Source organism: Bombina bombina, chromosome 1 (genome assembly GCF_027579735.1).
Source record: "Bombina bombina isolate aBomBom1 chromosome 1, aBomBom1.pri, whole genome shotgun sequence".
NCBI lineage: Eukaryota > Metazoa > Chordata > Amphibia > Anura > Bombinatoridae > Bombina > Bombina bombina.
Window position 1 is genome coordinate 1,468,408,949 of NC_069499.1, and position 14,767 is coordinate 1,468,423,715.

The window sequence follows — 14,767 nt, forward strand, 5'->3', positions numbered from 1 at the left end:
ATTTCTGGGAGTTCCCATATTTGAACAATCTGAGGAAATACCTCTGGGTGAAGACCATTCGCCCAGGTGCAACGTTTGGCGACTGAGATAATCCGCTTTCCAATTGTCCATACCTGGGATATGAACCACAGTGATTAGACAGGAGCTGGATTCCGCCCAAACCAAAATTTGAGATACTTCTTTCATAGCCAGAGGACTGTGAGTCCCTCCTTGATGATTGATGTATGCCACAGTTGTGACATTGTCTATCTGAAAACAAATGAACAACTCTCTCTTCAGAAGAGGCCAAGACTGAAGAGCTCTGAAAATTGCACGGAGTTCCAAAATATTGATCGGAAATCTCACCTCCTGAGATTCCCAAACCCCTTGTGCCGTCAGATACCCCCACACAGCTCCCCAACCTGTAAGACTTGCATCTGTTGAGATTATAGTCCAGGTCTGAAGAACAAGAAGCCCCCTGAACTAAACGATGGTGATCTGTCCACCATGTCAGAGAGTGTCGTATAATCGGTTTAAAAGATATTAATTGAGATATCTTTGAGTAATCCCTGCACCATTGGTTCAGCATACAGAGCTGAAGAGGTCGCATGTGAAAATGAGCAAAGGAGATCGCATCTGATGCGGCAGTCCTAAGACCTAAAATTTCCATGCATAAGGCTACCAAAGGGAATGATTGTGACTGAAGGTTTTGACAAGCTGATATCAATGTTAAACTTCTCTTGTCTGACAAGGACAGAGTCATAGATACTGAATCTATCTAGAAACCTAAAAAGGTTACCCTTGTCTGAGGAATCAATGAACTGATTGGTAAATTGATCCTCCAACCATGAACTTGAAGAAACAACACAAGTCGATTCGTATGAGATTCTTCGAAAATGAGAAGACTGAGCAAGTACCCAGATATCGTCCAATAAGGAAATACCAAAAACCTTGTTCTCTGATTACAGAAAGAAGGGCACCGAGAACCAAAAAAAAATTCTTGGAACTGAGGCTAGGCCAAACGGTAGAGCCACAAAACTGGTAATGCTTGTCTAAAAAGAGAATCTCAGACACTAAAAGTGATCTGGATGAATCGGAATATGCAGATACACATCCTGTAAATCTATTGTAGACATATAATGCCCTTGCTAAACAAAAGGCAGGATAGTCCTACAGTAACCATCTTGAATGTTGGTATCCTTACACAACGATTCAATATTGATAGATCCGGAACTGGTCTGAAGGAATTGACCTTCTTTGGTACAATGAAGAGATAAAATAAAACCCCAGCCCCTGTTCCAGAACTGGAACTGGCATAATTACTCCAGTCAACTCTAGATCTGAAACACATTTCAGAAATGCTGAGCCTTTGCTGTGTTAACTGGGACACGGGAAAGAAAAAAATCTCTTAGCAGGAGGCCTTAACTGAAGCCAATTCTGTACCTTTCTGAAACAATGTTCTGAAACCAGAGATTGAGAACGGAATTGATCCAAATATCTTTGACGAAAACGTAATCTGCCCCATACCAGCTGAGCTGGAATAAGGTCCGCACCTTCATGGGTACTTAGGAGCTGGCTATAGGTTTTCTATAAGGCTTGGATATACTCCAAACTGGAAATAGTTTCCAAACTGATACCTTTCCTGAGGATGAAGGATCAGGCTTTTGTTCCTTAGTATGAGGAAAGGAACGAAAATGATTATTAGACCTAAATTTACCTTAGATTTTTTATCCTTTGGTAAAAAAGTTCCCTTCCTTCCAGAAACAGTTGAGATAATAATTTATTACCCTGGAAAGAAAGGGAAAGCAAAGGTGACTTAGAAGACATATCAGCATTCCAAGTTTAATCCATAAAGCTTTTCTAGCTAAAATAGCTAGAGACATATACCTGACATCAACTCTAATGATATCAAAAGATGGTATCACCAATAAAATTATTAGCATGTTATAGAATAATAATAATGCTATAAAATTATGATCTGTTACTTGTTGCGCTAAAGCTTCTAACCAAAAAGTTGAGGCTGCAGCAACATCCGCTAAAAATATAGCAGGTCTAAGAAGATTACCTGAACATAAGTAAGCTTTTCTTAGAAAGGATTCAATCTTCCTATCTAAAGGATCCTTAAAGGAAGTACCATCTGCCGTAGGAATAGCAGTACGCTTAGCAAGAGTAGAGACAGCCCCATCAACCTTAGGGATTTTGTCCCAAAATTCTAATCTGTCAGATGGCACAGGATATAATTGCTTAAACGTTTAGAAGGAGTAAAAGAATTACCCAAATTATTCCATTCCCTGGAAATTACTTCAGAAATAGCATCAGGGAGATTAAACACTTCTGGAATAACTACAGGAGATTTAAAAACCTTATTTAAACGTTTAGATTTAGTATCAAGAGGACCAGAATCCTCTATTTCTAATGCAATTAATACTTCTTTAAATAAAGAACGAATAAATTCCATCTTGAACAAATACAAAGATTTATCAGCATCAACCTCTGAGACAGAAACCTCTGAACCAGAAGAACCATTATCAGTATCAGAATGATGATGTTCATTTAAAAATTCATCTGAAAAAAGAGGTTTTAAAAGACTTTTATGTAAACTAGAAGGAGAAATAACAGACATAGCCTTCTTAATGGATTTAAAAAATAAAATCTCTTATGTTTATCAGGAACACTCTGAAAATTAGATGTTGACGGAACAGCAACAGGTAATGTAACAGTACTAAAGGAAATTTTATCTGCATTAATAAGTTTGTCATGACATGCAATACAAACAACAGCTGGAGAAACAGATACCAAAAATTATAGCAGATACACTTAGCTTGGTAGCTCCAGCACTAGACAGCGATTTTCCTGTAGTATCTTCTGACTCAGATGCAACGTGAGACATCTCGCAATATGTAAGAGAAAAAACAACATATAAAGCAAAATTGATCAAATTCCTTAAATGACAGTTTCAGGAATGGGAAAAAAATGCCAAAGAACAAGCGTCTAGCAACCAGAAGCAATGGAAAAATAAGACTTAAATAATGTGGAGACAAAAGCGACGCCCTTATTTTTTAGCGCCAAATAAGACGCCCACATTATTTGGCGCCTAAATGCTTTTGGCGCCAAAAATGACGCCACATCCGGAACGCCGACATTTTTGGCGCAAAATAACGTCAAAAAATGACGCAACTTCCGGCGACACGTATGACGCCGGAAACGGAAAAGAATTTTTGCGCCAAAAAAGTCAGCGCCAAGAATGACGCAATAAAATGAAGCATTTTCAGCCCCCGCGAGCCTAACAGCCCACAGGGAAAAAAGAGTCAAATTTTGAAGGTAAGAAAAAATGATTAATTCAAATGCATTATCCCAAATATGAAACTGACTGTCTGAAAAATAAGGAAAGTTGAACATTCTGAGTCAAGGCAAATAAATGTTTGAATACATATATTTAGAACTTTATAAACAAAGTGCCCAACCATAGCTTAGAGTGTCACAGAAAATAAGATTTACTTACCCCAGGACACTCATCTACATGTTTGTAGAAAGCCAAACCAGTACTGAAACGAGAATCAGCAGAGGTAATGGTATATATAAGAGTATATCGTCGATCTGAAAAGGGAGGTAAGAGATGAATCTCTACGACCGATAACAGAGAACCTATGAAATAGACCCCGTAGAAGGAGATCACTGCATTCAAATAGGCAATACTCTCCTCACATCCCTCTGACATTCACTGCACGCTGAGAGGAAAACCAGGCTCCAACTTGCTGCGGAGCGCATATCAACGTAGAATCTAGCACAAACTTACTTCACCACCTCCATCGGAGGCAAAGTTTGAAAAACTGAATTGTGGGTGTGGTGAGGGGTGTATTTATAGGCATTTTAAGGTTTGGGAAACTTTGCCCCTCCTGGTAGGAATGTATATCCCATACGTCACTAGCTCATGGACTCTTGCTAATTACATGAAAGAAATGGGCCGGCATCTAAACTTAAATTCTTTCTTTTCAAATAAACATACCAAGAGAACAAAGAAAATTTGATAATAGGAGTACATTAGAAAGTTACTTCAAATTGCATACTCTATCTGAATCACAAAAAATAAATAAATTTGGGTACAGTGTCCCTTTAAAAAAAAAAAAAAAAAAAAAAAAAATGATGGTAGCATATAAGCAGTTATGAGGGTTTAAAGTTGGCGAGTATGGGGTGTGCCTTTACATAGGTCTATAGGAACTGTGTTTTCCCAGTAAATATTTATGTACATTACTATATACATATATATTTATATTCGAGAACGCTACGGAGGGGATGCAATTGCTGTGTGAGCTATAGCAAATAAATAAGTAAAGGTATCAAGCAACTACGTGCTAGAATATACCTGTAAAATTTAAATATGGTGCAGACCCTTATAAAAATAAGTAAAGGGAAGAGGGAGAAGAGAAAAACCAGGAATGAAATCCAGGTACAAAAAGACAGGGAATACAGCACTCTTTTATAAAGAAAGCTCACAGTAACACTCAAATTCAAAAAAATATCTTTAATCGTGAACAAGATGGGGGGGGGGGAATTCACCTCCACTGAAGGAACACTGTCACCCAAGAAACGATATATAGTAACATCATGTATAGGTCATAATATATACCAGAATCTTAAAATGTGTAGATAGAAACTAAATGATACAAATATCAATGAACCTGACCGGTCAGGGGTGCACGCTAAATATCCTTGAAAATAAACAGTTATAATTGCCACAATGCACAGAGTTAGGTGTTCTAAGTTAGCCTTCTACACCCAGCTGCACACAGAACCCCCTATATACTGTACGGAGGTATATCCTGGGCAGGTAAAGTAATAGGGATCTAAGAAGCAAACAAAAACACCCAAATATTTATGCAATGTGGACAAGCTGTGCAAGGAGCATGAGATAACAGTTACAGATACGAATACATCATACATCAGTATACCCAGGATGACCCCTAGCTAGGCTGACTACACCCAACTGCACACAGTACTCCAATCAAGGAGACCACAAACTGGGCAGTAAGTAAAAAGGGATCTAAGTAGTGTAGTACAAGGGGCCCCCTGGATATGTACAAAGAAGTAAAATGCGATAGAGGCATACAGAACGTTGCAGGTAGCTTATAAATAGTGATGGTTCAAAGTAGTAGCATGATAAACTTCATGAAAAGTTAGCAAGCATAAGTATAGAAAGCAAGCAGCATGTAGAGAAGTGCTAGCGTTAGTCATTCAGACATGTATTGAAGCAGCAGCCGTTTATATCAGGATATTAGATCCATATCCAGCCTGGACCCTCTGAGACGTTAGTTTGATACAGAGTCACCTGCAGAAAGTCCCTTGTTACGGAGAGTCACAGATATAGCTTCCACGTATATAGATAGACAAGGCAGTTTCTGGCAGAACCAAAAGAAAAGTTCATACAAGCTTGCTATCCTGAGTTCTGGTGTTGCTGATCATGCTAAACCCTGCTCGTCTCATACGCGAGGAACCAAGTCCCCGTTCACCATAGCGAACTCCGTAGCAGGCGATTTTCAACTACACACCTCCGTGTGCGGGGCCATGGAGCTGCAGAGAAAGCGTGCACCACGTGATCCGGTCGGCTAAGCCAATGCCGACGCGCGTTTCACCCGCTCGTCTACAAACTAGACCGGGCTTTGTCAGGGCGTCCTGTATGCCTCTATCGCATTTTACTTCTTTGTACATATCCAGGGGGCCCCTTGTACTAGACTATGTAGATCCCTTTTTACTTCCTGCCCAGTTTGTGGCAATTATAACTGTTTATTTTCAAGGATATTTAGCGTTCACCCCTGACCGGTCAGGTTCATTGATATTTGTATCATTTAGTTTCTATCTACACATTTCAAGATTCTGGTATATATTATGACCTATACATGATGTTACTATATATCGTTTCTTGGGTGACAGTGTTCCTTCAGTGGAGGTGAATTTTCCCCCCCTCTTGTTCACGATTAAAGATATTTTTTTGAACTTTGAAAAGAGTGCTGTATTCCCTGTCTTTTTGTACCTGGATTTCATTCCTGGTTTTTCTCTTCTCCCTCTTCCCTTTACATATATATTTATGTGTTAATACACATTAACACATAAATATATATGTATATAGTTATGAACATATATATTTACAATTTGCTGCAATCACTGCACGACTTACCCCCTTCGCTGTGCTAATTCTCATGTTGTGTCTCACAGCATGAGAACAAGGCTCCCATTGGAGCCTATGGAAGCGCGCTCTTGTGAGAGCAATGCTTTCCAGCAATGCGAACACAAACTCGTGTTTGTATTGCACTCAGCTTGTAATACTAGCGCATATTTGCGCTGGTATTACTCAGTGGAGTGTAAATATAGCTTTCACGAAAGCGATATTTTGTGCTCCACTTGTAAGAGTGTTGTAGCACATTTATCCAGTTCAACATGTAATAATATTATTACACACATCTTTACAAAGGTCTAATCCTGTTTTCTTCTCACCCTCTACAAGTTGTTTCTCCAATGCATTGCCAGGTTGTAGGAGATTTAGGTTACCTCTGTCTCTGGTAACCTCTAATTTCTTTTTAGGATCTATGTCAATTTCCACATCTTTGCCTTTAGCCTCTAGGTCCTTGTATGGCGGCCGCTCCTCCTTCTCTTCTTTCATGGGGGCATTATCTTTCATGTTGGACTCTCCCTCCATCTGGGGTTGTCCCTGCGGGGCTTGCACTCCCTCTTCCTTGTTGGAAAGATGCGTCTCCTTAGGTTTAGGTACAGGTTCTTCCAGTTTCTCATTAGGTGCAGCATCAGCCTTGACCTCTGGGGGCTTCTTCTCATCAGAATCTTCTTTATCTTTCACTTCATCTACATCTACCTCATCTCTTGGCACTGGAGGTTCATGTCTATGAGCCTCCCCCATGGGTACAGCAATGCCTGATTGGTAGAAGAAAGCAAAAAGAAACAAATTAATACAGATATAGACGCAATTTGAACAGATATAGACACATACATATTTCCATGACAGCATAGAGACAATAATTATATTTTTTTACAATCAGAAGCTGGTGGAAATATTGCCTTATGCCACTTGGGGAATTAATAAGCAAAAGAGGTGGAAGGTGGACACTGGGAGTACCATATGAGGCATTGGTAGGCAAAGTGTGGGAAAAACATGCTATAGGGTCCAATTATTTTAGATGCCTACAAACTAAACAACTTTCTTGCTTTGTATTTGAAGTTTTACCGCTCTTTGCATTCACAGTACAGAAGGTTCTCATTCTTTTTATGAGATCTGTACATTAGCACGAACTGTTAACATTAAATGATCAGCTTGGAATTACTGTGCAGTAGCATGAAATACACCAAACACCAATTGTGCTTGTTTAAATAGCCTTGCACACCGTAATCTGTCAATGGTTTTCTAGTCTTCTGTATGTTGTCATTGTGAACGTGTCTTGCGCACTACAAAATACTTTGACAGTAAGTACACTTTTGATAAAATTTGGTACAATTAAATTTAACATTTGAATAATGTTTTAATAATTACTTTAATTATTTTGAGTCATCTTCATTAGTGCTTGTGCACTGCTATTCTTAATATATTTCCTTGATAAGGTAGAGGTTGCTGATTGTGAGTTTATGGAACCTAGTGGCAGTGGCTGGAAAAAATTTGGCAACAACTGAGCAATCAAGGACCCATTTTCAAAAAAAAGAGGGAAAAAAATATTTTTCCCTAACAAACCAGGCACACAACCCCCCAAAAATGTATAGGTCATCACTTTATGAGATAAATATATCTTATTCTTGCAATCAAGAAATATTCTAGTGTAAACTATGCTCCAGCAGGATGATTTAAGAAAGTCTGCCATGTGTGAGTCATATTTATTTAAGTACAAGGCGTAAAGGAATCTCTTTCTTGAATTAGATAGAGAATACTCGTTCTTATGTTATTCTTTGTTAAAGGGACAGTCTTCTCCAGAATGTTAATTGTTTAAAAAGATAAATAATATATTTTTCTTTCATGTAATTAGCAAGAGTCCATGAGCTAGTGACGTATGGGATATACATTCCTACCAGGAGGGGCAAAGTTTCCCAAACCTCAAAATGCCTATAAATACACCCCTCACCACACCCACAATTCAGTTTTTACAAACTTTGCCTCCGATGGAGGTGGTGAAGTAAGTTTGTGCTAGATTCTACGTTGATATGCGCTCCGCAGCAAGTTGGAGCCCGGTTTTCCTCTCAGCGTGCAGTGAATGTCAGAGGGATGTGAGGAGAGTATTGCCTATTTGAATGCAGTGATCTCCTTCTAAGGGGTCTATTTCATAGGTTCTCTGTTATCGGTCGTAGAGATTCATCTCTTACCTCCCTTTTCAGATCGACGATATACTCTTATATATACCATTACCTCTGCTGATTCTCGTTTCAGTACTGGTTTGGCTATCTGCTATATGTAGATGAGTGTCCTGGGGTAAGTAAGTCTTATTTTCTGTGACACTCCTAGCTATGGTTGGGCACTTTGTTTATAAAGTTCTAAATATATGTATTCAAACATTTATTTGCCTTGACTCAGAATGTTCAACTTTCCTTATTTTCAGACAGTCAGTTTCATATTTGGGATAATGCATTTTAATTTAACATTTTTTCTTACCTTAAAATTTGACTCTTTTTTCCCTGTGGGCTGTTAGGCTCGCGGGGGCTGAAAATGCTTCATTTTATTGCGTCATTCTTGGCGCGGACTTTTTTGGCGCAAAAATTCTATTTCCGTTTCCGGCGTCATACGTGTCGCCGGAAGTTGCGTCATTTTTTGACGTTATTTTGCGCCAAAAATGTCGGCGTTCCGGATGTGGCGTCATTTTTGGCGCCAAAAAGCATTTAGGCGCCAGATAGTGTGGGCGTCTTATTTGGCGCGAAAAAATATGGGCGTCACTTTTGTTTCCACATTATTTAAGCCTCATTTTTTCTTGCTTCTGGTTGCTAGAAGCTTGTTCTTTGGCATTTTTTCCCATTCCTGAAACTGTCATTTAAGGAATTTGATCAATTTTGCTTTATATATATGTTGTTTTTTCTCTTACATATTGCAAGATGTCTCACGTTGCATCTGAGTCAGAAGATACTACAGGAAAATCGCTGTCAAGTGCTGAATCTACCAAAGCTAAGTGTATCTGCTGTAAACTTTTGGTAGCTATTCCTCCAGCTGTTTGTATTGATTGTCATGACAAACTTGTTAAAGCAGATATTTCCTTTAGTAAAGTACCATTGCCTGTTGCAGTTCCTTCAACATCTAAGGTGCAGAATGTTCCTGATAATATAAGAGATTTTGTTTCTGAATCCATAAAGAAGGCTATGTCTGTTATTTCTCCTTCTAGTAAACGTAAAAAATCTTTTAAAACTTCTCTCCCTACAGATGAATTTTTAACTGAACATCATCATTCTGATTCTGATGATTCCTCTGGTTCAGAGGATTCTGTCTCAGAGGTTGATGCTGATAAATCTTCATATTTATTTAAAATGGAATTTATTCGTTCTTTACTTAAAGAAGTCCTAATTGCTTTAGAAATAGAGGATTCTGGTCCTCTTGATACTAAATCTAAACGTTTAAATAAGGTTTTTAAATCTCCTGTAGTTATTCCAGAAGTTTTTCCTGTCCCTGATGCTATTTCTGCAGTAATTTCCAAAGAATGGGATAATTTGGGTAATTAATTTACTCCTTCTAAACGTTTTAAGCAATTATATCCTGTGCCGTCTGACAGATTAGAATTTTGGGACAAGATCCCTAAAGTTGATGGGGCTATTTCTACCCTTGCTAAACGTACTACTATTCCTACGTCAGATGGTACTTCGTTTAAGGATCCTCTAGATAGGAAAATTGAGTCCTTTCTAAGAAAAGCTTATCTGTGTTCAGGTAATCTTCTTAGACCTGCTATATCTTTGGCTGATGTTGCTGCAGCTTCAACTTTTTGGTTGGAAACTTTAGCGCAACAAGTAACACATCGTGATTCTCATGATATTATTATTCTTCTTCAACATGCTAATAATTTTATCTGTGATGCCATTTTTGATATTATCAGAGTTGATGTCAGGTTTATGTCTCTAGCTATTTTAGCTAGAAGAGCTTTATGGCTTAAAACTTGGAATGCTGATATGGCTTCTAAATCAACTTTACTTTCCATTTCTTTCCAGGGTAACAAATTATTTGGTTCTCAGTTGGATTCCATTATTTCAACTGTTACTGGTGGGAAAGGAACTTTTTTACCACAGGATAAAAAATCTAAAGGTAAAAACAGGGCTAATAATCGTTTTCGTTCCTTTCGTTTCAACAAAGAACAAAAGCCTGATCCTTCATCCTCAGGAGCAGTTTCAGTTTGGAGACCATCTCCAGTCTGGAATAAATCCAAGCCAGCTAGAAAGGCAAAGCCTGCTTCTAAGTCCACATGAAGGTGCGGCCCTCATTCCAGCTCAGCTGGTAGGGGGCAGGTTACGTTTTTTCAAGACAATTTGGATCAATTCTGTTCACAATCTTTGGATTCAGAGCATTGTTTCAGAAGGGTACAGAATTGGTTTCAAGTTGAGACCTCCTGCAAAGAGATTTTTTCTTTCCCGTGTCCCAGTAAATCCAGTAAAAGCTCAAGCATTTCTGAAATGTGTTTCAGATCTAGAGTTGACTGGAGTAATTATGCCAGTTCCAGTTCCGGAACAGGGGATGGGGTTTTATTCAAATCTCTTCATTGTACCAAAGAAGGAGAATTCTTTCAGACCAGTTCTGGATCTAAAAATATTGAATCGTTATGTAAGGATACCAACGTTCAAGATGGTAACTGTAAGGACTATCTTACCTTTTGTTCAGCAAGGGAATTATATGTCCACAATAGATTTACAGGATGCATATCTGCATATTCCGATTCATCCAGATCACTATCAGTTTCTGAGATTCTCGTTTCTGGACAAGCATTACCAGTTTGTGGCTCTGCCGTTTGGCCTAGCTACAGCTCCAAGAATTTTTACAAAGGTTCTCGGTGCCCTGCTGTCTGTAATCAGAGAACAGGGTATTGTGGTATTTCCTTATTTGGACGATATCTTGGTACTTGCTCAGTCTTTACATTTAGCAGAATCTCATACGAATCGACTTGTGTTGTTTCTTCAAGATCATGGTTGGAGGATCAATTTACCAAAAAGTTCTTTGATTCCTCAGACAAGGGTAATCTTTCTGGGTTTCCAGATAGATTCAGTGTCCATGACTCTGTCTTTAACAGACAAGAGACGTCTAAAGTTGATTACAGCTTGTCGAAACCTTCAGTCACAATCATTCCCTTCGGTAGCCTTATGCATGGAAATTCTAGGTCTTATGACTGCTGCATCGGACGCGATCCCCTTTGCTCGTTTTCACATGCGACCTCTTCAGCTCTGTATGCTGAAGCAATGGTGCAAGGATTACACGAAGATATCTCAATTAATATCTTTAAAACCGATTGTTCGACACTCTCTAACATGGTGGACAGATCACCATCGTTTAATTCAGGGGGCTTCTTTTGTGCTTCCGACCTGGACTGTAATTTCAACAGATGCAAGTCTCACAGGTTGGGGAGCTGTGTGGGGATCTCTGACGGCACAAGGAGTTTGGGAATCTCAGGAGGTGAGATTACCGATCAATATTTTGGAACTCCGTGCAATTTTCAGAGCTCTTCAGTTTTGGCCTCTTCTGAAGAGAGAATCGTTCATTTGTTTTCAGACAGACAATGTCACAACTGTGGCATACATCAATCATCAAGGAGGGACTCACAGTCCTCTGGCTATGAAAGAAGTATCTCGAATTTTGGTTTGGGCGGAATCCAGCTCCTGTCTAATCTCTGTGGTTCATATCCCAGGTGTAGACAATTGGGAAGCGGATTATCTCAGTCGCCAAACGTTGCATCCGGGCGAATGGTCTCTTCACCCAGAGGTATTTCTTCAGATTGTTCAAATGTGGGAACTTCCAGAAATAGATCTGATGGCGTCCCATCTAAACAAGAAACTTCCCAGGTATCTGTCCAGATCCCGGGATCCTCAGGCGGAGGCAGTGGATGCATTATCACTTCCTTGGAAGTATCATCCTGCCTATATCTTTCCGCCTCTAGTTCTTCTTCCAAGAGTAATCTCCAAGATTCTGAAGGAATGCTCGTTTGTTCTGCTGGTAGCTCCGGCATGGCCTCACAGGTTTTGGTATGCGGATCTTGTCCGGATGGCCTCTTGCCAACCGTGGACTCTTCCGTTAAGACCAGACCTTCTGTCACAAGGTCCTTTTTTCCATCAGGATCTGAAATCCTTAAATTTAAAGGTATGGAGATTGAACGCTTGATTCTTGGTCAAAGAGGTTTCTCTGACTCTGTGATTAATACTATGTTACAGGCTCGTAAATCTGTATCTCGAGAGATATATTATAGAGTCTGGAAGACTTATATTTCTTGGTGTCTTTCTCATCATTTTTCCTGGCATTCTTTTAGAATACCGAGAATTTTACAGTTCCTTCAGGATGGTTTAGATAAGGGTTTGTCCGCAAGTTCTTTGAAAGGACAAATCTCTGCTCTTTCTGTTCTTTTTCACAGAAAGATTGCTATTCTTCCTGATATTCATTGTTTTGTACAAGCTTTGGTTCGTATAAAACCTGTCATTAAGTCAATTTCTCCTCCTTGGAGTTTGAATTTGGTTCTGGGAGCTCTTCAAGCTCCTCCGTTTGAACCTATGCATTCATTGGACATTAAATTACTTTCTTGGAAAGTTTTGTTCCTTTTGGCCATCTCTTCTGCCAGAAGAGTTTCTGAATTATCTGCTCTTTCTTGTGAGTCTCCTTTTCTGATTTTTCATCAGGATAAGGCGGTGTTGCGAACTTCTTTTGAATTTTTACCTAAAGTTGTGAATTCCAACAACATTAGTAGAGAAATTGTGGTTCCTTCATTATGTCCTAATCCTAAGAATTCTAAGGAGAAATCGTTGCATTCTTTGGATGTTGTTAGAGCTTTGAAATATTATGTTGAAGCTACGAAATCTTTTCGTAAGACTTCTAGTCTATTTGTTATCTTTTCCGGTTCTAGAAAAGGCCAGAAAGCTTCTGCCATTTCTTTGGCATCTTGGTTGAAATCTTTAATTCATCTTGCCTATGTTGAGTCGGGTAAAACTCCGCCTCAGAGAATTACAGCTCATTCTACTAGGTCAGTTTCTACTTCCTGGGCGTTTAGGAATGAAGCTTCGGTTGACCAGATCTGCAAAGCAGCAACTTGGTCCTCTTTGCATACTTTTACTAAATTCTACCATTTTGATGTATTTTCTTCTTCTGAAGCAGTTTTTGGTAGAAAAGTACTTCAGGCAGCGGTTTCAGTTTGAATCTTCTGCTTATATTTTTCGTTAAACTTTATTTTGGGTGTGGATTATTTTCAGCAGGAATTGGCTGTCTTTATTTTATCCCTCCCTCTCTAGTGACTCTTGTGTGGAAAGATCCACATCTTGGGTAGTCATTATCCCATACGTCACTAGCTCATGGACTCTTGCTAATTACATGAAAGAAAACATAATTTATGTAAGAACTTACCTGATAAATTCATTTCTTTCATATTAGCAAGAGTCCATGAGGCCCGCCCTTTTTTTGTGGTGGTTATGATTTTGTATAAAGCACAATTATTCCAATTCCTTATGTTATATGCTTTCGCACTTTTTTATCACCCCACTTCTTGGCTATTCGTTAAACTGAATTGTGGGTGTGGTGAGGGGTGTATTTATAGGCATTTTGAGGTTTGGGAAACTTTGCCCCTCCTGGTAGGAATGTATATCCCATACGTCACTAGCTCATGGACTCTTGCTAATATGAAAGAAATGAATTTATCAGGTAAGTTCTTACATAAATTATGTTATAACCCCTTCCCCAGTTTTACATCTAGGTTTACCTTTCAACAAAGAATACCAAGAGAACAAAGCAAATGACATGCCCTATCAGAATCATGAAAGTTTAATTTTGACAAGACTGTCCCTTCTAAGAGATATCTAAATAGGTAGCGTGCACATGAATGAAGCACTACATGACAGGAAATAGTGCTGCCATCTAGTTCTCTTGCTAATGTATAACATTGTTGCAAAACTGCTGCCATATAATGCTGCAGACACGTGCACGCTCCTGAGCTTACATCCTTGCTTTCTTTCATGTAATTAACAAGAGTCCATGAGCTAGTGACGTATGGGATATACATTCCTACCAGGAGGGGCAAAGTTTCCCAAACCTTAAAATGCCTATAAATACACCCCTCACCACACCCACAAATCAGTTTTACAAACTTTGCCTCCAAGGGAGGTGGTGAAGTAAGTTTGTGCTAGATTCTACGTTGATATGCGCTCCGCAGCAAGTTGGAGCCCGGTTTTCCTCTCAGCGTGCAGTGAATGTCAGAGGGATGTGAGGAGAGTATTGCCTATTGAATGCAGTGATCTCCTTCTACGGGGTCTATTTCATAAGGTTCTCTGTTATCGGTCGTAGAGATTCATCTCTTACCTCCCTTTTCAGATCGACGATATACTCTTATATTTACCATTTCCTCTACTGATTCTCGTTTCAGTACTGGTTTGGCTTTCTACAAACATGTAGATGAGTGTCCTGGGGTAAGTAAGTCTTATTTTCTGTGACACTCTAAGCTATGGTTGGGCACTTTATTTATAAAGTTCTAAATATATGTATTCAAACATTTATTTGCCTTGACTCAGAATGTTCAACTTTCCTTATTTCCAGACAGTCAGTTTCATATTTGGGATTATGCTTTAATTATCATATTTTTCTTACCTCAAA

The 14,767-nt window shown here is 39.0% G+C and overlaps 1 protein-coding gene across 2 annotated transcripts in view; it reads right to left on the reverse strand.

Moving 5' to 3' along the window:
- SLC38A10 (solute carrier family 38 member 10) overlaps positions 1–14,767 on the reverse strand; it is a 244,458-nt gene that overhangs the window by 73,309 nt on the left and 156,382 nt on the right. For both annotated transcript variants that reach the window (XM_053706757.1, XM_053706748.1), the window contains exon 13: positions 6,469–6,900. In XM_053706757.1, the coding sequence (XP_053562732.1) occupies positions 6,469–6,900 (432 nt within the window). The remainder of the gene's footprint in view (positions 1–6,468; positions 6,901–14,767) is intronic.